The sequence below is a fragment of the Myodes glareolus genome, chromosome 21, assembly GCF_982192425.1.
Source record: "Myodes glareolus chromosome 21, mMyoGla1.1, whole genome shotgun sequence".
Taxonomy (NCBI): domain Eukaryota; kingdom Metazoa; phylum Chordata; class Mammalia; order Rodentia; family Cricetidae; genus Myodes; species Myodes glareolus.
Genome location: NC_142046.1, coordinates 19,357,178 through 19,369,972, shown reverse-complemented (window position 1 = coordinate 19,369,972; position 12,795 = coordinate 19,357,178). Strand labels below are relative to the sequence as shown.

The window sequence follows — 12,795 nt, the reverse complement described above, 5'->3', positions numbered from 1 at the left end:
GGAGGATGGGACCAACCCGAGTTGGCAAGTGACTCAACCGAACCACAGCAAGGCCAGATGACGGAAGACACATGACATTATGCTGGGTCCCTCCTCAGCCCACCAATCACTTCCTGCCTCACCCGTTTCCTCACCAAACAGGCGGGAGGGAAGTGATGGGCCAGGGATGTGACCATAACACATACGCTAGAGGAAGGGAAGAAATGGCATCAGCTGAGACAGTCCAGGGCCAAGCATGACTGATCTGACTGACCCAACTGAGAGTCCTGGCAGGCCACGGTGGGGCTGGCCCACCTGCTACATGTCACACACATGCTAGATGACTCTCTTAATCCTGAGTTGTCCTGGCCAGTTCTGGGCTATACCTGGAGTGGCGCTCAGAAAACGGCAGTTGCTTTAAAGTGTCTGAAGGAGCAGCAAGACGGCGCAGAGGGAAAAGGCAGTTACTAGACAAGTCTGGCTACCTGATTTCGATCCCCAGATCTCACGCTGACTCGTAAAAGGTGTCCTCTGACCTCCATACATATGCCTGCTGTGAGAGCACAGACAGAGAAAGTCCAAAAAAGGAAACCAAAGGAGCTGACAACTGTAGCCACGTCCCAGGTTAGAATCCTCAGAATCAAATCCAAACGGGTCCACTAGACAGTACTTTTGGGATGGCGAATTCATTCATTAACCAACTTACTATAGGAGAACGGGGACCTTGAAAGCAGCCCCATGAGCTCACCAGGGCAGCACGCGAAGGACCCTGGCATTCTAGAGTGTCCACCACTCACAGCTCCTACTCAGTCCTGATGCACCACCAATGCATCAACCCTGCATCTGCCCCGATTTAAAGATGGCGTGGCTGAAGTCATTTCTCAACTGTAGGGCACCCCAAGATTATCATCCATCAGCCCAAGCTTCTCTGGCTAGTTCGTCAGATTTCTAAATGCATTTAAAAGAAGCCCTCATCACATTGGACTTTGCCCCCAGTGACGGTGGTCTCTTAGTCTCCCTAAAACTATTCTTACGCTCCTTCAGCTCAGAGTCTACACCCCTATTTTGATCAGTGAATTCATGTTTATTCAAGTGTATAGATGCCTCCCCCTACCCCTGCTTCAAATGATAGCTCTTTTTCACCCTTCCCCCTCGGCACACATTGGGTCTACAAGGAAGCCACAGTGGTCCCAAACTTCCCCAAAGGGTCTCTGATACCCCACAGCATACAGCAGTTGCCCAGACTGTGCTCTGTCTACAGGATGCAAAGCCAGGCCTTTCCCATATGATAGCTGGCTAGCTAGACCTCAGGGGTACTGGACCTTTCCAGAAGGCACTTGGCACCAAAGGGATTCACTTTCCAATCCTAAGTTCTGAAACTCCCCGTCCAGAAGTTTCTGGGGAAATTTTTCTGGGTAGAAGAGATAATTTACAAGGCACTAATTCACTATCCTACGATTCCATTCTTCTCAGGCCTTCCTTGGAGTAGGCAACACTAGACGTCAAAAACCACTTGAGGTCATGGCTAGGTGTGATAGAGGCCTACAGGTTCCAAGCTTGCCCTTGAGAAAAAGGGGAGGCTTCCGTTCCTCAGCCAAGAGAGGTGGACCCTCTGTGAGTGCTGTGGCCAACTCTTGAGTAGGCCTCCTGAGGCCATCTGAAGAAGCAGAGAAGAGTGGGAAGGTAAAATCCACCAAGGAATAGGGGAGGGGAGGTGTCCTCAAGCATCCAAGCCCAAACCGTGAGCTGGGACCCTCCATGGATTGACTGCAAAGTCCCCTAAACCTCGCAGTGAGTCCAGACCTGTGCCCCTCACAAGCCAGGCCTAGCTGTAACCTTGGCCTCCCACTCTGTTGATCAGAAGTGAGTATCTCTATCTCATCTCATTGGACTTACAAAGTGAGCACAATGGGGCCTCTGTGGACAGAACTCCATGGAACTCTGAGCCAAACTGAGGCAAGTTTTCCGCCAAGGAGGAAGGGCCTTAGGAGCCAGTGCAAGAAGGCCTGGCACCAAAGATCTTTTCGGTGGCCTGGTTTGTACTGCATGGGACTTGCAAGCAGTACTTGCAAGTTTGGGAGGTGGGAGAGAAAGTACAGCTTCAGTTTGCCTTCAGCTTGAAAGGTCTTCACACAGATAACAAGATACAAGCTACTGGGATCGCAGCAAGCAGACTGGACCCCATGCACAACTCCACCAGATAGCGCGGCACAAGTGACTGGCATGTAGCAGGCCAGGCTGTGCCCATTGACTGGCAGGGCTAAGAAGAAACTACCCCCACCTTCCTCTGTCTGAAGTAAGAAGTAAGCATAAGAAGCCTTTCAGCCCTGCCCTGCCAGTGAGGCAGGCAGGCAGGCAGAGCAAGGAGCACAGTGGCGGGGAAGGGGGTTGTGCATTCTGGGAAGCCACGCATAATTAATCACACAGCATTAATCGCCTCCCAACAATAGCCACTGCCCCTCTACTGAATCCCAGCTGTCGGCCTCTGAATGGAAGGAAATAAGATTTAGGGCATCAAGCGTCCGTGAGGCTTCTGCAGGGGTAGAAAGGGGCCCCCCAAAAAAGCAAAAAAAAAAAAAAGTAGTGTGCATTCATTAGTGTCGGACAGAGGCACAATCGGCTTTGTCCAATAAACTGCTCACAGACCTGCTTAATTGGCTTCAGTACAGGGCGGGCCGGCCAGGGAGGTGGGGCTGCAGCCCACAGGCTGGGTACTGTAGGCAGGAGCACCCGTTGTCAAGGGGATGGGCCCTTCAGCAGATGGAATGAGGGCGCGCCACGCAGGCTGGAGCCGTTTCTGTCTGCAGCCTCCAGGGGAGGCCACAGCCTCCAGCACCTCGCTAGTCACATCAGGGAGAAGCTCAAGTTGAAGGGCACTGGCCCTAGCCCCAGTGGAGACTTACCCTGGCTGGCTGGTCCAGAGGATTTCCCAGCTCAGAACAGACCTTCCTACCCCACCCCCAGTCACGCCCATTTCACAGCTGAGAACCTGAGGCTGTGGAGCTCTGGCATGAAGTGGGGAGGTAGGGCTGCAGCTGCCAGGATAGAAACCAGACTCCAGCACTTACCCACACCCACCACCCAGGCAGCAGTACCAACAAGGACCATTCCAACTTTTCCCAACCTCACCTTGAACCCAAGAAGCAAGGAGGGGTGAGTCTTGTCTTAAAATAGGCATTTTCCACTGGCTTGTGGTGGCTCGCACTTGGGAGGCAGAGGCAGGCAGATCTCTGAATTAAAGGTCTCTACATAGTGAGTTCCAGGACAGCCAGAGCTACTTAGTGAGACCCTGTCTCAAGAAAGCAAAAACCAGAAACAAAGAAAACAAAACAAAAAAAGGATAGTTTCCTACCTAGTGTTCTCCTGCCCAGAAGAGGGCTCCCAGGTGACAGGGGGTGGGGACTCAGACTCAGTAAGTGATCCAGATTGCCCATCAAAAATAACTGTTTCTCAAGCATTTTAAATAAGAATTAGGGTACCATGGATTCCCAGGAGCCTGAGGGGGCCCATGAAGGAGTGTGCCAACCTCCAGGGGCCAGAGTAGCTCCACACGCGGCATAATTGCTGGTGATTAAGTAATTGCCAGACTTTGTCCAATAAAAGTCAGCACGTGACTGCACTCAGCCTCTGGGCTGTCTTCCGAAGACAATGGCCCAGTGTTCTGTCCCCAGAAGGAAGGGGCTCTGCTCTGACAAAAGCAACAGGTCCCCTCAGGGGCGGTACTCACACACAGGCTTCAGTGCCGTTGGCCACTTCGCACCTCCCTCCATTCAGGCAGGTCCCACTTGGCTGGGAGCATCTCAAGCCTGGGGAAGGGTCAGAAGAGAGAGGTCAGTCTGGGATCTGGGCAGCCGACTCCTCGTGGTCCTGATAGTGAATGGAGACTACTGCCATGGTGCTGTGTGCTAGAGTTACTGGAAGTCGGGAGGTGGGGGTGGGGACTTTGGGCAACCCTTCGGGATCGGGTTCGGCTCACGCGGTTTTAGTCAGAAATGAGTGGAAAAGGGATCAGCTGGCTAGGTGGCAGGTGTACAGCCCCAGTCACAGTGAGTCGAAGTGGAAAGCAATAGAAAGAACTGAGTGACTTGGGACATTCTCCCAAACTTCTTACACACCCAGCCAAAAGTGGGTGTGAATAAAGAAGTCCAGCAAAGCCCCCGACCAGCCTCCACCCTTGCCTCGGTTCAAACACAAAATACAAGGGGGCAGTAGGAGGGAGGGGGCGGCCACACTCAGCTCCCCCGATCGTGGGAAAAAGCGACAGCTGCGGAGCCCGCCACCCCGCCCTCCAACAAAGCGCCGGCCCGGGAATCAGAGCGGCCCATTGTCGCGCCAGGGCCGCCTCCTGGGGCAGCGGGGCCGCACCCGGAGACCTGCCCCGCCTCCTCCGACACCCAATACCTGTTCGCAGGCATCTCCAGAGGCAGCCCCCGCCGCATCCAAGGAGGGGGTCTTAGAGCCCGCACTTGGAAGGAATTCCACCCTATTCTCGGGAAGGAAGGGGATCTTAATCAAGCCCCTCCCACCATCATCTTAAGAAGCGCCAGAAATTAAGCTCCGATGTGGTGGCCCGAGCTGGAGTGGCACATAAAACCCCACTTTTAAGAAAAGGGCAGGCAGTTTTCCCCTCCAATTACTGGGAGACGGATGTAGTTGGTCACTACAAGCATCCTCAGAAGTCCCCGTTCGGTGATGCCAGCAGGCAAATAAGCGCCCCCCACCCCCAGGTTCCAGTCTTTGCCCGCGCAGGAGTCCCAAACTTCCAAAGTGAGTCAGTCGCACTCCCCACCCTAGGCAGCAAGCCACCAGTACATTGCCCCTCTTCGAAAGTTTGTGTCCCGCTAGGGGACAGCGGTTCCGAAACCCGGGACTGGGAATCCAGGGCACATCTCCCCCACCCCGCGCTAAGCAAGGCGAGCACAGAGCCCCAACATCCGCCCCAGCACGGGCCAGAGGCGAAGAAGAAAGAAAATAATGGTCCCAAGAAGCAACAGGAAACCAAAACCGATTCGATTCAAATCGAAAAGTAGCAGGCGCAGGCAGCCTGTCCGCCCCCGCGGCAAGCCCCAGGCACTACTGCCCAAGAGCGAGTCAGGGGAGTCTCCCGGGTCCCGAAGCCCCAGAGCCCCACACTGAGCTTCCACCGACTTCGGGCGCTCTGGGTAAAGCGAGTCCACCCAGAAAGGGGGGCTGAAGAGAAGGACCCCCCTCACACGCGAGGACGCCAGGTCCCCATGTCCCATCCGCCAGCTCCGGCTACCAACTCTGGCAGCTGGTGCCCTAACTCCCATCCACCCACGGCGCGCGCAGGGCGCAGCCGAAGTTTCCGAAGGGTGCGCGAAGTTGCGGGCTCGCAGGCGCCTACCTCTTGCGGCGAGCGCGGGCAGCAGTATTAGGCAGAGCAAGGGCGCCAGAAGCCGCGGCATGCCTGCTCGCCGGCTGCCCGCTGCCGGGGCGGCGGCCTCTTGCGGTGGCCGGCGGGGATCGGACGTACACGCGCACCACCAGCGGTCCCGCGGGCGTCCACCCACAGATGCCCTCTCTTTTCTGGCGGGTGGGCGGCGCTGGGTTCTCAGGGTCTCCCCAACCCTACTAGGCACCCCGGCTCGTTCCTTCAGTGCGCTCGCACCCGCGCTCAACGCCCGCGCCCTGCGCCCCACGCCCCTGCGCTCCCTCCCGCGGCCGAGGCACTAGTGAGGTTCAGGACTGGCGTGCGCTCCGCCCCCGAGGGGGCCCGCCCCTGCCCCGCCCCATCCCACCGCGCTCCGCCCCCGGTTTCTGAGCACTCGGAACCCCTTCGTTGGCCCTGTCCCTCCCAGCGCCCTGGTGGGCTCAGCCCCTTCTCGGGCTAAGGAGAAGGTCCCGATCTAGGACCCTATGGTCTGCAAGACAAGGAAGCGTGGAGGGGTGCAGGGAACCGGCGGTTAGGGACTACTTCTTGTTCGAAAGTTTACAGAGACCAAAAGTTTGAGCTGGACTGCGGAAGGATCAGGCTTCGTGTGTCGCCTCCCTCGGGGACATTTGGCCAGGATTTGCATTTCAATAGCCCGAGAAGATTCTGGCCGAGTAGGAAAAGGCGAAACTGGCCCGGAAACCAGCTCCGTCCCAGAGCTAGGTCTGGGACCGTGAGCAGGAGCAATTGAAGTCAAGTTTGGGGGGACTTCCGGAGCGGGAGTTTAGAAGTCGCGCCCTGACGGCGTTGGGTGCATCTGGGGCCCCACTCTTGGGAGTCGTTTGGTCTCGGCTTTAGGCAACTGGATGTCTGAGGTCAGGCACCCCTAGCCGTGACTTCCGGAACGCTTGACCTTAAAGGATAGAGACTTCGCGCCCGCAGCCTCTATAGAAGGGAGCTCGGGGCTCGCCAAGGGAACTCCCCCAAACGGTCAGTGCCTTGCTGAACAAATTGCGCTCTCGCTCCCCAGAAGGAACCCGCGTCTAGACGTTCCACGGTCACTCTTTGGTTCCTGGCTCTGCCCAACTATGGTGGCCCGGGAAAGTGCAGAACCCCAGTACAATGACTGTACCCGCGCAGCCACTCTCACGTGGTTCTCTTTGATCAGTTATCTCTCCACCTCGGTGACGGACTTGGACATCTTGTGCCAAACTGGCTAACTCTGGGCGTCCAAGGTACTTTCCTTGTCCCTATGCAATCAAAGTTCAGTGGAATCTGGAACGGACAACACCTCCCATCCCAAAACAGGATGGTGAGTGCAACACAGGATACAGCCCCAGCTTATATTGTCCTAGAAGGCTCGCTCCCAGAGCAGGGGGATGCCTAAAAGGGCCTTAAGTGCTGACTGGAAGCTGGCAGGAGAATTCTGAGTCAGGAAAACCAAAGGAATTTGGGAGTCCAGAATTTGGAAGGCAGCCCTTGCCTAAGGAGACAGAAGTGGACTCATTTCTCCTGCAGCCCTACCCATCTCCCTTGACACACCTGTTTGTAGAGGGCCTTCTAAAGGGCCAATGCAGACAGCTTGTTCAGCCCCCTCCCCTGCTCCTCTCAAAAGCTGGCCTCAAGCCTGGGGGGTGGGGGGTAGCAGCATGGGGTCAGTACCCAGGAGAAAAGGCGCCCAATGCTGCAGAAATATTTATATAACAGATCTGCGGCCCCAGAGAGCAGTTTCCATAGAAGGAAGGGCTGGCTAGCTGTGCAGAGTTCACAGACTCAAGCCTCTGCAAGTGCCTCTTCTGAGATGGGCCCTGAAGGCCTCCGGCTGCTGCTATGTGTGGCAATTATATCCCAGCCTTGCTGTAGAGGCCACCCAGCCTGGCTTGGATACAAAGAAGGTCTCAGCCTTCTGGAGTCTGGGGAGGAGTGCACTGGTCGGGCAGCATCTCCTTACCTGCCCTCCTGTCCGTCCATGGGTGCCTGTGTCTCTTTTACTGTCTTTGTCCAGCAAAGAGTATGGCTGCACATCAGACCAGCAGACACCAGGCACTCGAGGGCTCTCTTTATAGATGGAGGCCAAGCACACAGGCAGGAGAGATGCATATCCTTAGCTACAAAACACTCAAACAGCTGGACCAGAGAAAAGGCCGGGATGGGGGCAGGGCTGGAGCTGAGCCCTTAGCAAGTAGGTGTGAAGCTGTTTCACACAGTAGGCTGGAGATACTGGGCCTCCTCTTCCCTGTCTACCAGGAAAAAGGCTTAGAGAGTAAAAAAAAACAAAACAAAACAAAAAAACAAACAAACAAACAAACAAAAACCAAAGCCTGACCAGTCAGGAGAGAGATCTCCCAGAAACCAAATGGAAGTGAGGAAGAGGAAGGCCACTCCAGTGGGAAGTCACTTTTAGCTCCCTGTCCCAGTTTATAATGGGAGCCAGGGTAAGTTTCCCAGTCAGGTAAGGCTAGAGCCTGAAGTGAGGAGTGGAGAGGCAGAGTGACTAGCAGCCACCTCTTCTCTTGGGGCTCACCTCACACTATCAGTCCAGAGAGGCGCTTAAGCCTGCATTGGCTCAGTCCCCCTTCTTTCCTCAGAATGCCTGTCTGAGCTGTGACAGGTCCGCAGGGCATCCTAAAGACTGCCAGCACTTCTTGGAGCAGGGTGTCTGTAGGTAAACAAGAAAGGTTCCCATGCCAGACTCTAGACCCTTCTAAAGCACAGTCCTTTATGGGAGCACCTTGGGCCTCAGGTGCTGGATGGCATGGAGGCCTGGAACATTGGAACCACCTGCTTCAGAATACGCACCAGCATGGCCTGGTTGTCCCGGAGAGATCAGGTCTTCATGAGGGTATGATGGACAGCAGAGGCCCAGGAGCACCAGGATTAGACCTCCCAAGCCTGGATTTCAGATGCCTTTCCCTCCTGCAGGGTCTCACCTTGGCACTTGTACCCTGCAGGACCCGGCAGTGTGGGTGCAGGCAGGACGAGGCTCTCTAGTTCTCAGGATGGGCTCAGAGATGTCCCTTGGGGAATAATTCCAGGTCGAGCCAGCTCAGGGCGTGCGGTATGTTGTTTTCTGGTGTCACCTTGTTGGAGTGACAAAGGAGACAGGATGGGGAAGGGGAAAGGAAGGGCTGAGCTTAAAGGTGGTCTGTGGTGGTGAGTATCTATCCCGAGTAGAATGCCAGAAGAACAGGCAGCTATGATAATGTTCCAGATCACCATCCTTGGAATCCATCTGTTTACATTACTTGGGCTTATAGATCCAAGAATCACCCATCCCAGAGGGTGATCTTTGCTACCTCTGCATCCACCACAGCCAGGCTGCGGCCCTGCCATATCTATCAGTCTCTGTACTAGATCCCTGGATTCTGAATCAGAGCCATTAACTGACTGGCTCACTGTAGGTCTCTCAGGCCTCTTGGCCTCGGTTTCCCCCTACTAAGTGATCTGTAGATTCCCGTCTATGTTTTTGCACTTAAACACGGTGTTGAACATTTTCTAGAAGTTTGAACATCTCTCCACATGCTTTCAGTGGCCTGAACTGTTGTTCCAGATGGGCAGGCCGGGGCTGGCTCCCCTGTGACTGGCTTTGGTTATCTCAGCGGCACCAGTGGGAAAGCACAGTCTAAACCCACTGTCTTGAAAGATACCCTTCTGGTTCTGGGCCTCTGTCCCTAGACCTTTGCCAGCTAAGCCTTTGTGATACCTTGTCTTCTGCTTGGGTCTCTGAGGAAGGGCCTGGCCCTGCTGGGTCCCAGAACCAAATGCTCAGGAATGTTTGATAATTGACGCATCACTAAGGGAGGCTGAAAGGAGTGTACAGAGGCCAGCAGAAACGACTCAGAGGTCTCTTAGTGCATCTGGCATCCTGAAGAACCACTGATATACTGACCAGCCCTTCAGCAAGGAGCCAGTACCTCCCGAGCCCATCTACAAGGTCAACGGCTCCTGCATGTAGCTGGGAGCCTGCCTAGGGCCCTAGAAGCCTAAGAAGGAGCAAAAGCATCACAGAGGCAGGTCCTGCTGCTCCCCTACTGTGGGGAGGTCTAAGAGTGTGCTGCCCGGGCAAGTCCCTGAGACAGGTACCTAGTAGCTCCCCAGCAGGTGAGCTGCCAAGGCCCACATGAGGTGCACTCAGACTGCAGGCCTGGCCTACCGGGCTGGTTTACCACTGTCATCGCAGAGATAGCCTTAGGCCTGATGACCTGTACTCTACCCTCTGATGGAGGCCATTTGCCTGTCCCTGGGAGTTCCCAAATTGTTCAAAGAATATAGACTCCTGAAATTTAGCGGGTGGTGGAGGCGGTTGTGTGGGCGTGGGCATACTCTGGAGTGTCTCATTGAAGTTTATCCAGGCCCTGAGGTTCCCTCAGTTGTCCACAAAGCCTAGAATGGGATCCCTTGGTGGTCAGTAGTCACTTCTGTTACTTCCTAAGATCCCCAGGGAAACAGTGCCTGGCTGTGGCGTCATGTGGGTTAGGGTACACTGAGACGTTTGCTCGCTCAAATCAGGGGAGCTTAATGGAGGGGGAATCCCATCAGGATTGGGAGGCTGAACCCAGAAACTGTACCTCTGGGCAGGGGCTGGGCCCACAGGAAGCTGTCACCATACTATCCTGCTTATCCTGTGTAGGGTTGTGGAGCCCGGCCAGGCCTCGGGGTCTGCCCACACATCTTCAGAGTCTCAGGATCCCGGGGCCCAAGAACCCCTGCAGTGCTGGGAGGAGGGGAGCCTCCACCCTGCCTGGCCCCCTGCCCACTCCAGCTCAGAACTTTCTCCAAAAAGAAAAGGCCCCAGGGGACGAAACTGTGAAGCTCCACCCTTCGGGATCCGTACCAGCTCAGCCTAGAGGCTGAGTCACTGCAAAAGCCAACTCCTTCTTCTCTTTTCCCTCCTTTTTCCTTCCCTTTCTTTCACTCTTCTTCCTTCCTCTTCTTTCCTCTCTTCCTTTTTGGTGATAAAAATAGCAGGAAAGTTGCCTTTTCAAAAAAAAAAAAAAAAAAAAAGAGTCCTCTTTAGTTTTTCTGGGACCGGGTGGGTTTCCGACTCAAGTCTCCTGCCCCAGCAGAAATCCGTGAGGTCCTGAACCCCATTCCCTGCCCACTCTTGCCCTGGCTACGATCCTAGAGACCCCCTCCCACACATGAGTTGGCTTCTCACTGGCCTGCGTTTCCTGGAATTTGCTCCAGACACATTTAGACATGTTTAGAACTTCCGTCCTCTAGGCTCGCTTCCCCCACAGCCCCCTCTTTAACAGAAAATGGACCTGGAAATCACGGTTTGGGTTACAGGGAAGGCTGGGAGTTCTGGTGGTAAAGTAACAAGAGCTTGAACAAGAGCAGGTACAGCACATCTGTGAGCTATTTTTGGGTCTCTAGAGAGAAGGGGTAAAAAAAAAAAAAAAAAAAAAAAAAAACCTCAACAAATCCTTAAGTAATACCAGAATTCTTCTATATTTTTGCCTTGACAGCTGAGGGGAAAAAAAAATTACCGAAAACCAGAGGCACTGCTGAGGGTTGGCGTGGGAATGTTAGTTTAGTCAGCCTTGCTCAGGGCCATTTAAATAAAAACAGGCACCTCTGTGGCGATGCCAGTCAAATGTGCAAGCATGCTTGGTGCTTCTGGGACAGGACCCAGGAAGGGGGTTCAAGAGCTTAAGCTGCTTATCATTAGGAACATCTATCTCACCGGTGAATGGTGAGTGGCTGTTGGAATACTGAAAATCGGTAGAGACAGACCAGTCCTTGTGTCCTGGAGCTGGACGGAGAACTTTCTCAGCATCTCCCGGGGCTCAACGCTGAGGCTCTGAGGTCTTTGCCACATATAAATCAGAGGAATTATCGCCGGGGTGGAGGGGGCAGAGCCAAGAACGCTGGGGTGGAGGGGGCAGAGCCAAGAGACTGCAGTAGGACTCGTATTCCCAGGGGCTCCCAGTGACAGGCAAGGCAGAGCCTCTTAGTCCTTCCAGGGGGCATGGAAACCCTGGGAACCAGGGTATCAGGGCTATGCATGTGGGGCCAGGACTCCAGGCTGGTGAGCACGTGCCATGCGCCCGTTGTGCCAGGCTGGGTGCTGACAGCGCTTCTGAGCATTCCCTGTGGACTGGCAGTCTCAGGGGCCTCTTAGAATTTATTGGTCTTTCCACTCTTCTGTTCTCACCCATGAAAAGAATGCTGCTTCCCATCAGCAGAATGTGGGGGCGGGAAGGGCATATGTGACAGTCCAGGACCTTTCTAGTGAAGGACAGTGTGTGTTTGGGGGGGGGTGTCCTTGAGTCATTCCTTGGCGACATCGAGCTGGCTGGTAAGTTCCTCTAAGCCAGGGTGACACTTGGGGACAACGGGAAGGTGGCCTGCTGCAGAGAGTCTGACCTGGTCGAATCCTCTGGTTCTCAGAGACCACACTCCTGGGAGCATCTGACCTCCTTCCCTCCAAGCTGGGGGTCCTGAGTTCAGTCAGCAGCAACATCTGCCACAAACTTAGAACAGCCAATCCTAGAGCCCCTTCCGGGGAACAGTGATGCAAAGCAAATGCTGTCTGTACGGAGACCCCCTACACTCCACCTCCAGAGCGTGGGAGCCTGTGAAGCTGCAAGAACTTGTGGGGGTGGGGAGGGGACTGAGAGAGACAGAGTTTGTTAGATTTTGTAGTGCTGTGGGGACCCCAGAGCCTAGGGAACCCCAACAAGGTATGGGAGCCACAGGCAGGTCAGCAGGTCGGAGTGGGGGTGGGAGAGATGGAGTACCAGGCACCATTTGGGGTATGAGGCCCTAAAGAAGTGATGTGTGAATGAAGAACCAAGAAGGTGTGGGCAAGGGATGCAAACAGTTCTCTGCTGTCCTGGACCCATCTGAGCATCTGTGGGATGAACCTCCAGGTTTGAAGGGGTTGAAAGCTTGAGAAACTTGAGCCAGGCCAGACTGGGCCATACGGTATGACCCCACGAGACGACCCTCCCTAGTTCTGCTTTGGTTCTTCCTACCGGAACCCAGTTCCTGCATTGTCCCTTGATGTAGCTCATGGAGTGTTAGTATGTCCCTCCAAGATAGGTTGCTAGGCTCCCCTGGAATCTCTGTAGCTCTATTTTGAAGAAGATTTGTGAATGTAATCTATTAAAATAAGGTCCTTACATATCAGCATGGTTCTTTGCTGAGGCTGGCACTGTACGAGAAGAGGGAGAGAAGGCTTCATGCAGACGCATGAGGAGGAACAATGAAGATACACACTGAAGGGAGAGGGACACCAGAGCCTGCAGGGAGCGCCCTGTAGATGGCGAGGCTCTGCCACACCTCCATCAAGGCTATTGGCTCAGTCGTAATCCCAGCACTTGGGATGGAGGCAAGAAAATCAATAGTTGACTCTCATCTTTGATTTTACAGAAAAATGGAGACCGGACTCGGCTATAAGGAACCCTGCCTCAGTGAAG

At 54.6% G+C, this 12,795-nt stretch overlaps 1 protein-coding gene across 1 annotated transcript in view; it reads right to left on the bottom strand.

Moving 5' to 3' along the window:
• The window catches only part of Notch1 (notch receptor 1), a 47,249-nt gene extending 41,592 nt beyond the window's left edge, over nucleotides 1–5,657 (bottom strand). Inside the window, exons 1-2 of the mRNA XM_048452747.3 lie at nucleotides 5,345–5,657; nucleotides 3,707–3,785 (exon numbers count right to left, since the gene is read on the bottom strand). Of these exons, the coding sequence (XP_048308704.1) occupies nucleotides 3,707–3,785; nucleotides 5,345–5,405 (140 nt within the window). The 5' untranslated portion in view covers nucleotides 5,406–5,657. The remainder of the gene's footprint in view (nucleotides 1–3,706; nucleotides 3,786–5,344) is intronic.
• Nucleotides 5,658–12,795: the final 7,138 nt, after the last annotated feature.